Raw genomic sequence first — 16,153 nt, forward strand, 5'->3', positions numbered from 1 at the left:
GCCAGGAGGCCAGGACAGACTTGATGCTTGTGGCGGTAATATTCGGTAGCCTGTTTTCAAACATCAGTAGAGACATGTATTTGCTCATAGGTAAGTAGAAATGAAGAATTAATGATATAATTGATGTTACAAATTAACAAGGGAAGAAATGGAATTAGTCAGAGCTCAGATCAACAGACAAGAGTAAGGAAAGAGGGAAACAGCATAAGATGTGCAGCCTATATCACATCTTGTTTAAATTATGTGTATTATACATAAAATCGTATAACATAGATGAAGAAACAATCAAAAAATTGTAATCATTATAAGAAATAGAGATGACATCAATTCTGCCACTTACAAATAATCATTAACAGATTCACTGTGTTAATTGTGGGTTTCGTGACCACAGTTTCCTTCCTTCCTTCCTTCCTTCCTTCCTTCCTTCCTTCCTTCCTTCCTTCTTTCCTTCCTTCCTTTTGAGACAGAGTTTCTCTGTGTGACCCTGGCTGTCTTGTAACTCGTTTTGTAGACCAGAATGGCCTCAAAGTCACAGAGCTCCACCTGCTTCTGCCTCCCACAGTGCCACCACTGCCCGACTCAGTGTGATCTTCCAGGAGAGGAAGATGTTCTGTCATGTATATAGTTCATGGTGGGAGTGATGATGAAGGTTGTGATTTGGAAGCTTCTGATTGTGCTTTCAATCTGTTTCATGTTGTTATAACAAATCACTTGAGGCTTGTTACTTCATAAAGAAAAGCGTTTTATTTGGTTCATAGCTTAGAGGCTAGATCACATGACTGCTCATCTGGTGAGGACCTCCTCTCTGTCGTAGTGGATGGCATCATAGAGCAGAAGTGCAAGGGCTCATATAGACAGGTGGACAGCAAGAGAAGAGGAGGGGCCAGTTCTGTGGGAACTAGTCTATTCCTCCTTATCAGTGCTCATCCCCTCACCAATCACTCCTTGCTAGGTTCCACATCTTACAGTTGATACCCACACCCTAGGGACCAAGCTTCGGCACACACCTTTGGAAACAAGCTGTATTCAAACCACAGCAGCTGCAGGAGGCAGGAGCCTCTGTCCGTGGGGACCTGAGTGCAGACATAGCTCTCAGCCGGTCTCAGGAGCCCAGAGTGGGCATCTCTCTCTGGCTACACATCCAGGTTCTCCAAGGACTTCCTGTTTGTCCTTGTGACAGTGTTTATACCACAGGAAGTGGTAGGCACTGTAAAGTAGGTTTTTCATGTGTGCTGGTTTTGGGAGACTCCAATCCAGAGAGTTTTGGGTTGGACAGTTTTGTTGGGTTTCAAGCAAAGCTGTTTGGGACAAAACACGAGGATACTCTCCTAAGCTACCCCAGGTTAATGGAACGTTACCAGATTTAAAAACCACCATGATGCAGATTTCCAGGATAATGAAAGTTAATCAGAATTTGATTCTAAGTTTTGTTTCACTATTTGGTGAAAATCTGAACCCTAAGATGTAACCATGCAATAACCTAATCACAGAGAATAACTAAACCTAGTAAAAATCATGCTTGGCAAATTCAATCAGCTTGTATGCTGCCCTGATTTGAGGCTAGTGAATTGGCTGTGTATTCGTTCATTTCCTCTTGCCCATGAGATTAAGACACATGGATGGACCAAGGCGTGAATGTTGAAGGGTCATCTCTGGGGATCTAAAAAAGATTGAAACACGGAAGATTCTTGTTAACAAAGTGTTATTCCATGAAAAATGGTATAATCTGAAGGCATTTGAAAACAGAACTAAGTTGATATCAAGTTTTCTTTTTATCAAAGTTGCATAATTTTCATATTTATTTCCATCATTTAGTCACAGATTTATCTCCATAATACACATCTCATACATATGCTTATATTTTTGAGACAGGGTGTTTCTACATAGTTTAGGTTGACCTTGAATTTGTGATCCTCCTGCCTCAGTTTCCAAAGTGCTGGGATTACAGCCACCACACCTGGATCCTGTCTTTTCTGGTTTGTTTTGGTGTCTGGGATGGAATCCAGGGCCTCTTGAATGCTATGCATATGCGCTGCCACTGAGCTACACCCCAGCTCTTACCCCAATAAACTTCTTGTTTGCGATCATCTAGAGCCAAGTGAGGCATTGTAGTCTCCAGAGCACCCCATGCCATTGAATTTTATACCCATGTCTCACTGGGCTGCAGGAGGCAGTGTCCTGGAGAGATGTTTTCTGTGACAGTTCTGGGTGTAACTTTTGCAGCTGGTAAATGGAACAGTGTCCTATAAAGTGTATGGCAGCAAGGCATGGAAAGGTGTGCCTAGAAACCTGACAGTTTCATTTCCATTACTTTTATTAGTTTGCTTAACAGATACTTTCTGCATAATTGAGCAGGCCAGAGATCTTGTAAATGGGGTAATCAAATTTCATTTTGATAAAATATTTAAAGAAGCAATCTGCCATGTCCCTTTGCTGTTAGTGTGCTTTTCCTTTAGAGTCTGAGAAAGCCAGCACGAGAAGGAGTTGGGAGGCATGTAGGAAGTGGTGAGTGGAGGCAAAGGGAGAATTTTCATCGAAAAAGACGGACATGACCTGCAACGCCATCACGGTTGTCATATCCGTCCAGAACATTAAAATCCACATGTGGGGTGATGGCAGCATGGACTCCCTTACCATGTCAGTAAACTGATCTGTACAGCTCATGCGAATCACTTCCGGTGTTGCTGGGCTATTCAAGGGGAAGGTGTCACTCAGCCCTCGCTCCTTGCGGGCAGCGGCCACGGCGTCATATATGGCAAACAAAACTGAGGACCCCAAGAACATTCCAGCCTCACCCAGCCCCTGAGAAAAGAGTAAAATGTAGTCAGAAATGCAAGGTTAGGTTTACACACACACACACACACACACACACACACACACACACATATCCCTTTTCTGTCTTTATCACTCTGATAAAGAAGGAGTGTATCTGAGTTGCTGAAACTAGACCTTTCCCAAAGTAATTTGGGAGTGGGGTTCTTATATGAACACCCAGTGAAAAGGCCCCAGGACAACAGGAAAGCAGGCTAAAACCACTTGTTTTCCCAACAATTAGAGCCCTGAAGACCATGACCTCACTGCCTTCTAGGGTACCTGTCTTTTAGTTAATTTTTTCTTTTGTCGTGTTGGAGACAGAACTGGGGGCCTCATGTGTGCTGGGCAAGTGACTAGCACTGAGCCACACCCGAGGCCCCCACAATATTTGCCGTAACTCAGAACCCTAATGGAATGTCCGTAGTAGACAGTGAATCGGTTGCCTGTCCTCACGTGGCCTCTTTGGCACTCGTTGGATGTGTCTGAATGAACAGTGTGAGGGCATTATGCGTTCAATGACTCACCAGTGAGTTTTTTAAAAGATTATTTTTATTTATGTATGTGTGCCTGTGTGTGGGTATGCCGTGTGTATGATTTCTTGAGGCAAGAAGAGAGTGTCAGATGCCCTGGAGTTGGAGATGGCGGCTTGTTAAAGGCTACGTGCTTCAGAAAGCATGGAGTCAGGACTTAGAGACTCAACGATCATGGACATGTACAGCAAAGAACCAGAGTGGAGCTCGCTGAAGCCCTACCCTGGGTTGGGAAGGGTGTGGGAGAGGCTGCAGTGGGGGAGGGATTCTATGGGACAGGGGTGGAGCCTGGGGGAGAGGGAGCTGTGAGCTGCTGGACTTTGCAGACAATGCCAGTCTCCTGGCCAGTGGAACAGGATGCCCAGAGACTTCTCCACACTCCTCATGGGGTTCTGATTTGTCTCATGTTTCAGAGTGAAGCCTCTACTCAGGTTTCTGGAGTCTGTGGGCATCACCACTCTGCCTTTGGAGACTTACAAGTCAAAGGAGAAAGCAGATTCAGCAGCCCCTTTCATGATCTCTTGACACAGGGGGCCCTTGTGTGCTGAATTCTGTCTCTCATTAAACACATGTTGAAGGGCCAGCCTGCCAGTCCCTAGGAATGTGGCTGCATTTAGAGAAAAGGCCTTGTAAGAGGTGACAAGGGCACAGAGGAGAGCAGGACACAGATGGGTACAGGTGACCATCAGTAAGTCGAAGAAAGTAGGACTGAAGAAACCAAGCCTGCAAATATCTCCCTGGGGACTCCAGGGACACAGACCTCAGCTTCTGGGTCATGGTATTTCTGTTTAGGAGCCACTGGTTTGCTAGCTCCAGCGAACAGCGAGGATGTCCATTCTTACCTTAGATGAGTAGATGGCTATGGGGTTTCGAGAGTGCACCAGTGTGACGTAGAACTCTTCGGGTATCTCAGTGACAGTGGGGATTTTGTAGCTATCTGGACCCCGAGAATAGAGCACGCCTTTTGGGGAGTACTTCAGCTCCTCTATGGTGTAGAACCCCATGCCTTGGATAAAAGCTCCCTCAACCTGTGGGGAGTTTTGTGGGTGAGAAGTCTATGGTGTGGGAACGGAAGTGGAGCTCTGAGTGGCGGGAAGCCATGCTCGGAAGCTCTGCGGCAGCTTTTAACAAGGGTCCCCGTGAGGCTGGCGCTGCCATCCTGCCTGGCTTCGTTTTTGTTTTTTTGTTTTTTTTGGCCCTCACATTGCCTCACCAGTGTTCCAAATCCTGTCAGGATGATTCTTCTCATCTCCAAGTCTGTACATGTATCTTCTCCTGACTGTTCTCATCTCAGTCAACCTCAACTTGTCCACCCGGAAAATTCCTATTCACCTTTCAAGTTCCACAGGAACAGTGGCCACCTCTCTGAAAACCCTCCCTCCCTCCCTCCCTCGCTCCCTCCCTCCCTCCCTCGCTCACTCCCTCCCTCCCTCGCTCCCTCCCTCCCTCCCTCCCTTCCTCCCTCTCTCCCTCTCTCTATTCTTCCTTCCCTTTCTTCTTTCTCCTTCTTTCTCTCTCTTTCTCTCTGTCTTTTCAGACACAGTTTTCAATGCATTCCAGGCTGACTTCAAACTCAGAATCTTCCTACAAACGAAGTTGACAAAGTCCCTTTGGGTGTGGCCTGGAGTCACATACCTGGCCGACATCCAGAGCAGGGTTTATGCTGAAGGCAGCATCCATGAAGATGTCAGTCCTCAGGAGCTTCACCAAGGGAGGAAATGGACAATGTTATTTACTGAAAAGGGATTTAAAAACAAAACAAAACAAAACCCAAAGATTACATATCTGTCTCTGGCAGGTCAAGTTGGTTGTTATTTACAGTACAGAAAACACATCAGGGGGTGTTTGTACCCTATGAAGTTGGGGTACACAGGCATCATTCTACCTTGTGAGCCCCTGTCAGGCAGTCGACTTCAACCTCAGAACAGGCTGCGCCATAGACATAGTATGGGTAAGCGTCACCTTCCTCCTTCTCCCAGTCCATGTTTGTCTGGTAGCCTCTGTGAAGAGAAGGCAGAGAGCTAACAAGGTCCTTCCCCTTCAGTGGTCTGGTCATGACGTGACTGTAGGGGTCCTAGAGATGACAGGGCAGATGGGTTGCAGGGCCCTGTCTTGGAGTTGGAGGCCTGCTCCCTTCCTTCCTTGAGGACTATATGGTCGGGGCTTGAGATAGAACTCAACAGACTTTGGGAGAGGCGGATGGTCTGGTGTCTGACCATGCCCTGCAGTGTGCAGGCGCTGAGCTGGGCCACATGTGTGTAGGATGGAGCCTCTCGGCTGGTAATGGCTACCGTGCCAGGAGCTTCTGTGTTGCTCCCTCCCCATCCTCCCCTCTCCCTTCCTTTCCCATGACCATAGGACTAACATCAGTCACACATGACTGCTGCCCACATACCGTACAAGCCAAATAAAAGCAACACTTACTTGAAATATCCAGTGGCTGAGAGGCTGATGGATTCTTCAAAGGCCTTTGCAACCTGGAAAAGATGAGCCGTCTCAAAGAAGTATAAGTTCATGGGAAGTAACAAAAGCAGCTTCCATACTGGGCTTGCTTCTTGTTTGGACCAAGGTCTGTAGTTCATATCTACTCCCTGGGAGACTTACGCCTGTGTGCAAGATACAGGGCACGTTTCATGGAGAAGGGGCTTGCTGCAGCCGCCGGCTACGTCCTGGGCCTCTCACATGACTTTCCACGTTCTTGGTCTTTCAGATTAGCGAGGGACTAGACTGTGTTTGTGTCCATGGGCATGCACACAGGGTGTGAATACAGGCATGTATGTGTGCTGTGTATTGTTCTGCTTCTCATTCTGTGTCTTGATAACTGTCCACTAAATGGCCATGTCAGCTTCTCTGCTGGAGAGCTCTGTAGGGGATGATTGATGGTGGTGATTGTAGTAGAGTTACTAAAAGTAGAATAATCTTTGATTTTTAAAAGTATTTGCATTTTATATATCTATATGAGAACATATATACATATGTGTGTGTTGCATACATGTATGCATGTATGTGCATTGCATGCATGCAGTACCCCTGGAGGTCAGAGGAGGGTGAAGTTACAGATGGTTGTGAGCTGCCGTGTGAGTGCTGAGAACTGGGCCCAGGTTCTCTGTAAGAGCAGCCAATGCTCTTAACCGCTGGCCATCTTAAAGTCCCCAGTCCTTCGGGCTAGGAGTGCTATAGTCTCGCCCTGTAGCCAGTCCTGCAGCACAGGGAAGCAGCCCCAGGGGATTGTACTTTAGAACTGGAGCTGCCCTTACTCTCTGTGAAGTACTGGCTCTGAAATGAGGTCAGATCTCTGCGAACACATACACCTCTACCATTCTGAAAAAGCAGAAGGAAATGCTAAGAAGAGAACACTAAGCTGTAGGTGGCTGCTGCCTGCATTGCATGCATTGAGCACTTTTACCCATGCTGTGTGGCATTGCTCTTCCTTGCCTGGGGTAGAAGAGAACACTCACCCATTCCTCCCATTTTCCCTTAGGGTTTTTCTCGATGATGGGACTAAGACGTTCCATAAGAATTTGGCAGGCATTCTGAAAAATGAATGTTTAGAGTGACTTTAGAAATAAACACAAAGAACAGAAAAATGTTAGTGATTCGGGAGATTTTAATGGCGGCTGTTTTATAGACTTGTTTATGTCTCTTATAGGATTTCTTAAATGTGAGTAGCATGTGGACTATCTTCAGGAGAATAAAGTTCTGCAGCATTGATTTGAAGTTAACAGTGGTGTTTAACTGTGCACTAAGTAGTGGCTCCTTGGAGTTAAAACTATTTTGTGCCCATTTACACAACCAAGCGATGAGTATGCACACCAGTCTACACACTAATAAAATGATAGGAGTGTACACCAGTCTACATACTAATACAACGAGTGTGCACACACTAATAAAATGATGAGGTACACACCAGTGTACACACCAATAAAACGATGATACACGGAGACACTTGGCAGTCTGGCAGCTTTCCTTTCACCTAGGTGTGGCCATTTTGTAGAGATGGTCTTTGGGGGAGATTAAAAGCCCACGGGTGCTTTTCTAGAGTTTGGGAGTAGAAAGGGATGAGGTGATAGCTGTAATTCATAAACAGTTCTCTGAGGGAGGTGGCATTTGTAGTCTCAGTTTTCCAGAAAAGGAAATGGGTTCCTGAAGAGATTAGCTTTTCGGCCCAAACTCTCCATGAAGACAACATGGGACTTCCCTGCATTGCTGTGCTGTCCTGGGTGAGAGGGAGAGGTACTCTGACACAAGACAAAGGGAGGTTGTTGTCAGAGAGCACAGGTTATGATTGGCGGCCCACGCAATGGAAACAGCAAGCGACTTCAGAAACTTCGACAGAGAGCCTCAGCTCTGCCAGAATTTGCCCAGGGGACTAGAACTTGGCCTCTGGTCTCATCCTCCACAAAAGAATAAGTGTTACAAGTGTAACAAATGTAACTACTTGTGGCTGCTGAGAAAGGAAAGAAAAATCACCTGTACGGCCTTCCCGTTGATGTCTGTCCCCATGGAGGCGGCAGTGAAGACAGCATTGGGCACGGTGACAGTGCTAGTTTCAGACAGGTGCACATAGGACTGTGGGATGTTGAGTTCTCGACTAGCCACCTGCCAGAGGCAGAACGAAAATAGTGTTTACTTCATTGACTTGAAGCCCTCTTCCGAGTGAAAAAGCTCGCATTCTTTCTATAGCTGAGCATGAAGCCTGGCTATCCTGCTGCAGGGACAGAGGCCGAGTCTCGGTTTCAAATGGCACTGTCAAGGACACACACCCTTTGCCACAGATGGCTAAATAAGCAGCCTTTCTGTGCTTCGTGGACACCTGCCCTGTGGAAGCCATGCAATGGCGTAGCCACTCTGCATGCAGGGTTTCAAGGGCTCTCGGAGGCTGGCGGGAAGCACTGGGTCTACTGTTTCGCTTGCACCTTCCCCTCCAGGTCTACAGATGATTTAGCAGGAGGTTTTCCTCAGAGACACTTCACAGGCTTAGGTTTGCAAGGAAGTACAGCAGTCACAGAGGGTCCTGCAAATTTGTGTGGTTTTCTGGTCCTAAGAGCCTTACCAAATGATATTTCTTTTTAAAGAATTTGTCTTTGCTCATTGGGAAGTTGTTTCTTATTGATGAGCATTTTTCATACTCATTAAAAACAAACAAACAAACAAACCAACCAACCATGTTTTAGGGCTGGCAGGATGGTTCAGTGGGTAGGGATGTCTGTTGCCAAGCTAGACAACCCACATTCCCTGAAACCCACAGGGTGGAAGGAGAGAACTCATTCCCTACCCACTGCCTTCTGATTCCACATGCATACTATAATGGTGCACACACACACTCATACACACACACTCATACACACACACTCATACATACACACACACATGCACACTGTAATGTTGCACAAACATACTCACACACACTCACACATACATTCACACATGCACTCACACATACACTCACACTCTCACACATACACTCACACATACATTTACACACTCACACACATGCACTAACACACACTCACACACACTCATATATACACTCTTACACACTCACACATACTCTCACACTGTCACAATAAACTCACATATACATTCACACACTCACATATACACTCACACATGCACTCACACATACACATACATTAACACACTCACACATAAACTCACACACTCACACATACACTCACACATGTACTCACACATACACATACACATACACATACATTTACACACTCACATATACAGTCACACATGCACTCACACATACACTCACACTCTCACAATACACTCACACATACATTCACACACTCACATATACACTCACACATGCACTCACACATACACATACATTTACACACTCACACACTCACACATTCACATCACACTAACACACATACACTCACACACACTCACACACATACACTCTCAATACACTTACGCACACAAAATGTAAGAAAACCAGTGATTTAGGTTAACATATAAAGTAGCTGGTCTTGCTGAGTGTGCTCACACATGTCTTTATACTGTGCTCTCATTTGTCCCCGCTCTACCTCCCATATACACTTTTAATTCAAATCATATCCAACAACTGCTGTTTCACATTAAAACAAAGACAGGAAAATTTCCCATTGCAATAATCTTCTAGAATAGTAGAGAAATGCTTTGCATTATCCTATGGAACAGCAGCAGGCCAGGCGAATGGATTCCTAAAGTAGAGTGTAGTCTCTAACCACCACCATTCCCTTCACAATAGAAGCTGCTTGGGCTTGACAAACCGCTAAGTGGATTGGCAGCCCTGCCTGTAGTGAGCTCAGGTTTCAGCCTCACAGAGGGTGAACTCTCAAGAGCTCAGGTTTTCATAATGTGAAGCGTTCATTGCTAATTGAGGATCTGAATGAAGACATTATTACTTTGAGTCGTCACCATGAATATCTTTGGTAACTGGATCTCCCCCCAAAACCATGAACTCAATTCTTTTGATGCAGGAGGAATGATACTGAATTTCCTCTGTTCTAGCCCCCCTTTCCTCTTCCCCTTGTAGTTTTGTATCCCTGAAAGTCAGGTTGAGTCTTACAACTGGCTTGTGTGATGCTTCTGACTCAATATGGGAAAAACTGGCTTGGCACCTGTTCTACCCAATACCCTTGATCATGGGGGAACACATGATGCACTTCACCATGGAGACACAAGATACACTTCAGCATGGGGAACACAAGATGCACTTCACCATGGAGACACAGATGCACTTCACCATGGAGACAAATGCTTATCTCACCTGAATCATTTTGGTGTGCAGGCCTTGTCCCAGCTCACAGCCACCATGAGTCAGCAGAACAGAGCCATCTATGTAGATGTGGACCAGAGCAGCTGCCTGGGAGAAACAAATCATCATACCAGTTTAGAAACACATTAGAGGCAAATGCTGTTGTGAGTTCGCCCATGGTTGTTGGATGAACCACTTCTTTCGATTTAACCAGACTCTCATTTCTCAGTGTGGATAAGAGAGCCAAAGACAACCCTTTGTAAGACACCCTGGACCTGAAACCACCAATCTAGATGTGTGCATGTGTCTATTCCCCTTCCTCAGTCCCCAGCATCTGTCTCTTAAAAGCCTCAACCTGGACAATGCTTCGTTATTTTTTCCTCACCCAGTGTGGAAAGTGACTTAACACGCTCTACTGGAACCCACACAAGTACATTTCCAGGCACACCTTCTCCTGGATACTGGAGGACCTGGGAGGAGTTGGAGGTATTTCATGGTTTCCAAAGGCTTTTTGAAAACTTCTTTTTGGAGTGATGGCTGGGGGAGGAGCATGTGTCCCAGTGTAAATAACCCTGCTCAGCTGCAGGCTGGCAGCATAGCCTGGATACCCAGGTTTAACATGACCTTGATGATGGTCAGGCTCGGGTGGGATCCATTGATTTAGTCTTCACTTTGTACAGGGGGGACTACAAGCCCAGAGATGGGGATAGCTGGCCAAACCCTGGGTGCCTAGCTTATGGTAAAGCTTAATGGGGATGGAAAGAAAAAGATCAAGCTAGAAATTGAACTCCATGAGAAACCAGTTATGTTGAAATTAGAGAGAAGGCAAGAAAGGGATTTTTTTTGGTCTCAGTTTGCTCTTGAAAGCTGGCCTGACATTCCAGCACTCACACTAGGGTATGGCTCCTCAGATGGGTCTCTCAGAGCCAGACCTTACCGCTGAGGCTTTCCAAGGCCTGGAATACTGACTGTATCCTGGAGGTCTGCATCCTGAAAGTCTGTGCCGATATCCATGGGCCCAGCCCTTGTCTATGTCCATGCTCTCTTCTGCTAAAGGGAACTAACTGCTCTTCATTTCTCTTTCTCCAGAGGGAACAACACAATTGCTTACTATTCCCTCCCTTACGCACGAGCCATTTTCAGAAGGCCAGCCATTTAGAGAAGGGCTTGGAGGAGGACACAGTTATTCTGCCTCACCTGGTTGTAGAAGGTTGTGGGCATCCCGATGCTAAACTTCATGGGGGTGACAGCAAGCCCCCTTTTCTTCCAGTAATTCTTTTTGTTAAATTTTTCTGCAGCTTGCTTCCTAGCATAGAACGATGACTTCTCTAGACATTCTTTCCAGCATCTTCGCAAGGGCTCTGGATCGAATGTCTGTTTATAGGCTGTCTTGCTAGTTGTCTTATACATGTTTATTTCTTTAACCTGGAAGGTGAGAATGTCATGCGTTTTTGCCACATGTCTGATACGGAGAAAGTTTGTCTAAAAAAACCTCAAGTATATAAATATGTAAATTTATGGGTTAAAAATGATGACAACAACAACAAAACCCAATAGAAACTACTAATGAATACTTCATGTGCTCCAGGATCTAGATTAAGTGTTTCAGTGAACTTCACAATAACCCTGAGAGACACTGGGACTATTATTACTAGTCCTGTATTCAATTTGTTGGCAAGGTGAAATTCTCCTGACTCAGATTCTTAATTACTCTCAATTATCCCCACTTGAAGTCTTTAGAGCCTTGCACACGCCCGGCAAGTGCTCGTCCACTGAGTTATGCCTCCATCTCTCTTCAAAGTCTTAAATGTGACAGGATGTTGCACAAAGGCTGCAATCATCCTACCTGGTTTCTGCCCGGTATAGTTTCATACAGACTCTGGACTAACCTTGTGACTTGTTTTGTATGATGGGACCATACATGGTGATGTAGACAGAGACTTGAAAAGTGTGGCTTAGGGCATAACATTTACCTGCTGCTCTTGGAAACTCTGCGACCTCCCTGCCCTCCCCAGCTTGAGAATGAATCTAAGCTAGCTGACTGAAGGGTGAGAGACTGTGGATCACACTTCTCAGATGCTTTGCAGTCAGATAAGCCAGTCAGATATTCATCAGAAATGTCAATAAAGCCTTCTTGAGCCATAAAGCTTCCAACAAGCTGCCCCAGACTGGAAAAGCCCACAAGCAACTCACAGAATCAAAAGAAATAGCATCATTGCTTGGAGCTATCAGGTTTTGTGATTTGCTTACTACAATAGAAAGTGTTAACTGATAATGGGCAAGGCATTTTATTTTCTTGAAAAAGTTATACATAAAGATTGTAGGAGCTCAAGACGCATCCCAAGCAGTGCTGTCACTGTTTTAATGCAGGTCCAAACTGCTCACCTCTTCAGGGAGTAGGTTGCATTTAGATGCCACTGCGGTTATGTATGCTTCGACTACCAACGTAGCTTGAGGGAAGCCGAATCCCCGGAAGGCTGTGTTAGATGGCAAATTTGTTTTGCAAGCCCTTCCCCGGCACCGGAAATTTGGGATATAATACGCATTTTCAGATTTCAGCACAATAAACTCTATCACCTGAATTAAAACAAAAATTAACATTTCATCTACCACCAAGATTTCAAGCCACTTATTTGAATTTTATCTTTAACTTAAACCCTTTGCAGAACTGGTAAGACAAGTATTTGTACAGATGAAGTTAGGACCCTGGGCTCTCCCCCGAAGGCGTTTACCAACTCCGACTCATCAGGAGTGCATCCTCCATTGATATAATACTCCACATCAGCAGCCGTGATCTCCCCGTTATTCATGAACCCGATCTGCAAAGCAATAATGAGGAAAGAGCCTTCTCAGTAGCCTTTCCCCGCAGCCAAACTGTGCTGTGCACAAACGCAACACCTGATTGTTGTTGTCAACCCATGCTTAGGCCATCCTCATGACTGGCTGTGACAATCACCAGAGAAACACTAGCCTAACACCATCTGGGAGGGTCTGCCTAGTTTTGCACAGCACTCAAATAATCCCCTTTAAGTGGTGTGGTGTCTGGACACAGTCTTTAATGTGGGTTGGTTGACAGAGGACAGGTTCTTAGGCAGTGTGCTGAACTTCTGGGTCTCACCCACTTTGTATTTTCCCAGGAGTGGGTGGCGGCCAGCAGTTATCAGCATGTCATCACCACGCTCTAGGACAAAGCGGATTGGGCGGCCAGTCCTGTGGGAAATGACTCAATTAAAAGGCTGCATTCTCCATAAAGTTGTGGAAGCATAAGATAGGGGAGAGGAGTCTTGAAGTAATTAGCTCAGTTTTACATGGATAGTAACATACCTTAGAAAACATTTTAGAAGCAGTCAGGGCATTGAAACCAAAATAAGTATTCTGGTTTAGTCAACTGAATATTTGCATATCATGACGATTTAATATTTGGTTATAAATTATTCCCATTTCCTTCCTTCTTCTTTCCTTCTCTTTTTTAAAAATTATTTTTGAGACAGGGTTTCTCTGTGTAGCCCTAGCTGTCTTGGCATCAGGGCTGGTCCTGAACTCACAGAGATCCACCTGCCTCTGCCTCCTGGGTGCTGGCTGGGGTTAGAGGTGTGCACCAGCCACACCTGGCTTCCTTTTTCTTTCTTGAGACAGGATTTTATTATGTAGACCAGGCTGGTCTGGAACTCTCAGAGATTCACCTGCCTCTGCCTCTGCCTCTTGAGTCCTGGGATTAAATGGTCTGGCTCTTTTTCATGCTATATAAATGAGTCCCACAATCATTTTGCTGTTGTATGCATAAAACGTTTTTGTTCGGAATTTCACTTTCACACAGTAATTGGGGCATTAACATATTTCTGTGAGGGGATTGTTGAGGCTAAAAGTGGAGGTCTAAGGCTCTGTAGATGCCAGTTTCTCTATGTACAGACCCCTCTTGTAAAGGGGTCATTCAGGACTCTGGTTTCCAGCCCCTGCCAAGCTGTTGTGTTCACTTGAGGAGGCCTTCTCTACAGCTGGAGAGTACAAATGAGCTAAGATTCTCTCAGATTCTCCTTCTGTACCAGTAGCCTGTGAGTCAGCCTGGGCGGGTGTTATCCTAGTCAGTGTTGGTAGTTACAGGCTTCCCAGTCAGGCCTGCACCAGCATGTGCTTTCTAACCAGAGGAACGTTGCCTGGCAGCGGCATGCAGCCGACTTCAGGACAAAGTGTTGTCAGGCTGGGGTTCTGGCCTTCCATCCCGCCAACTTCAGCTGAGCTGTAGGCTGAGGCGAGAGGTGGGATGCAGGGTGGGAAGAACTTAAGCAACTCAGACTGCTGATGTCACAGTGGTCACTGGACCTCTTACTTGTTGGCGGCCACAGCAGCCACAGCTCCCAGTAGAGCGGGCTTGGTCACTTTGCCCCCAAATGCTCCTCCAGTTCTTTTCATGTGGCAGGCAATTCTACTCCTTGGGACCTTTAATGCTGCAGACACATATTCCTGCAAGAGAAAGGCCCCAAGCCACATAAGTGTAATTCCATGATTCACCATCTTGCCTGTGTGCTGTTCTGACTGCTTCAACTGAAACCTCCACTGATAGGGTTGAACAACCACCATAGTCTAGTTTAGGAATTTCAGCATCCCCGAAGAAACCTGGATCCATGGGTAGCCATTCCTTATTTCTCATGAACTTCTTAGAACTCAGCAAGCAGCTTGGAGTCTGTGTCCTGCCTCTACAGACTTTTCACACAGCAGAGCTATACTATAGGTAGTCTTTGTGACTGGTTTCTTTTACTTAGCCCAGTGCTTTCAAGTGCCCTCTACCTGCAGCATACATGAGTATATCTTGCTTTTTTGACTGAATAATGTTCTACTGTATGGAATATTATTATTTTTTCTTTGTCATCAGTTAATGGACATTGGGTTGTTTCCACTTCTTTTAAGTTACGAACATGTGTCTAATTTTTTAAAAAATTAAAAATGTTTAAATTAGCACATAAGGTATTAGATGTATAAGTCTTCACCATCATGCTTCTACTTCTCTTGGCTGCATACTTAGTCATGGAACTGCTGGATTTCATGGTCACTCTATTTCCAGCATCCTGAGAGACTGCCAAACTACGTTCCAAGGCAAATGTGCTGTAAGTACATATTACTCTCATTGGCTAATAAAGAGCTGACTGGTCAATAGCTAGGTAGAATTTTCAGAACAGAGAGAATTCTGGGAAGAAAAAGGGCAGAGTCTGAGGCGATGCCATGAGACGTAGATGGGAAGTACATACATGAGATAAACAAGCCTCAGGGAAGCACATAGATTAATAGAAATGGGTTAATTCAAGTTACAAGTGCTAGATAGAAACAAGCATAAGCTATGGGCCAAGCATTCATAATTAATAGTAAGTCTCTGTCTGTGTGGTTATTTGAGAGTGACTGCCAGAACACGGAAAAACTCCACCTACACAAACGTGCTATTTTTTTTTCTTGTGCATTGGCAATTTATGGAGGTTCCAGTTTCTCTGCATTCTTACAAACACTTGTAATCTTCGTTTTTTAAAATCATAGCCACTCTAGTGGGTTGTTTTGAATTGGGTTTCCCTGGCAGCTGCTGCTGCTGGACATCTTATGCTTACTAGTCATTTACATATTTTCTTTGGACAAATGTCCACTCAGGTCCTCTCCTGAGATGCTTTTGCTGCTGCCTGAACTCTGGACTATGGCAGTCTGTAAGTGCCTGGTGCCTAGGGGCATACCCACTGCTGTGGAACTGAGCAGGGACATCAGAGGTGACCATGATCACTCCCTTCAATTTACACAGAGTTGCCTGAGTGTAGGTGGAAGTTTCTGTTCTTCAAGCCACTTCTCAAATAACTGACACGGAGACTTAATATTAATTATAAATGTTCTGCCGACAGCCCAGGCTTGTTATGTGCATCTCCCGACTCTGCTCTTCTTCCCATCATTCTCTCTGCCCTGAAAATCCAAGCTATCAGCCAATCAGCTTTTTATTAAACCAGTCTGACCAGCAAATCTTCACAGTGTACAAAAGGGTTATTCCACAGCACTTGAGGGTAAAGTTGCCCCTGCCTGCTTCGAA

At 45.4% G+C, this 16,153-nt stretch overlaps 1 protein-coding gene across 1 annotated transcript in view; it reads right to left on the reverse strand.

The window, feature by feature from the left end:
- Window positions 1-725: 725 nt before the first annotated feature.
- The window catches only part of LOC101823544 (aldehyde oxidase 4), a 53,320-nt gene continuing 37,892 nt past the window's right edge, over window positions 726-16,153 (reverse strand). Inside the window, exons 22-35 of the mRNA XM_040753582.1 lie at window positions 14,426-14,559; window positions 13,221-13,308; window positions 12,831-12,917; window positions 12,484-12,675; window positions 11,296-11,523; window positions 10,111-10,206; window positions 7,815-7,943; window positions 6,803-6,877; window positions 5,769-5,821; window positions 5,230-5,344; window positions 4,980-5,045; window positions 4,187-4,372; window positions 2,635-2,802; window positions 726-1,660 (exon numbers count right to left, since the gene is read on the reverse strand). Coding sequence (XP_040609516.1) covers window positions 1,607-1,660; window positions 2,635-2,802; window positions 4,187-4,372; window positions 4,980-5,045; window positions 5,230-5,344; window positions 5,769-5,821; window positions 6,803-6,877; window positions 7,815-7,943; window positions 10,111-10,206; window positions 11,296-11,523; window positions 12,484-12,675; window positions 12,831-12,917; window positions 13,221-13,308; window positions 14,426-14,559 — 1,671 coding nt within the window. The 3' untranslated portion in view covers window positions 726-1,606. The remainder of the gene's footprint in view (window positions 1,661-2,634; window positions 2,803-4,186; window positions 4,373-4,979; window positions 5,046-5,229; window positions 5,345-5,768; window positions 5,822-6,802; window positions 6,878-7,814; window positions 7,944-10,110; window positions 10,207-11,295; window positions 11,524-12,483; window positions 12,676-12,830; window positions 12,918-13,220; window positions 13,309-14,425; window positions 14,560-16,153) is intronic.

This window comes from Mesocricetus auratus, unplaced genomic scaffold (assembly GCF_017639785.1).
Source record: "Mesocricetus auratus isolate SY011 unplaced genomic scaffold, BCM_Maur_2.0 Super-Scaffold_100010, whole genome shotgun sequence".
Classification (NCBI taxonomy): Eukaryota; Metazoa; Chordata; class Mammalia; order Rodentia; family Cricetidae; genus Mesocricetus; species Mesocricetus auratus.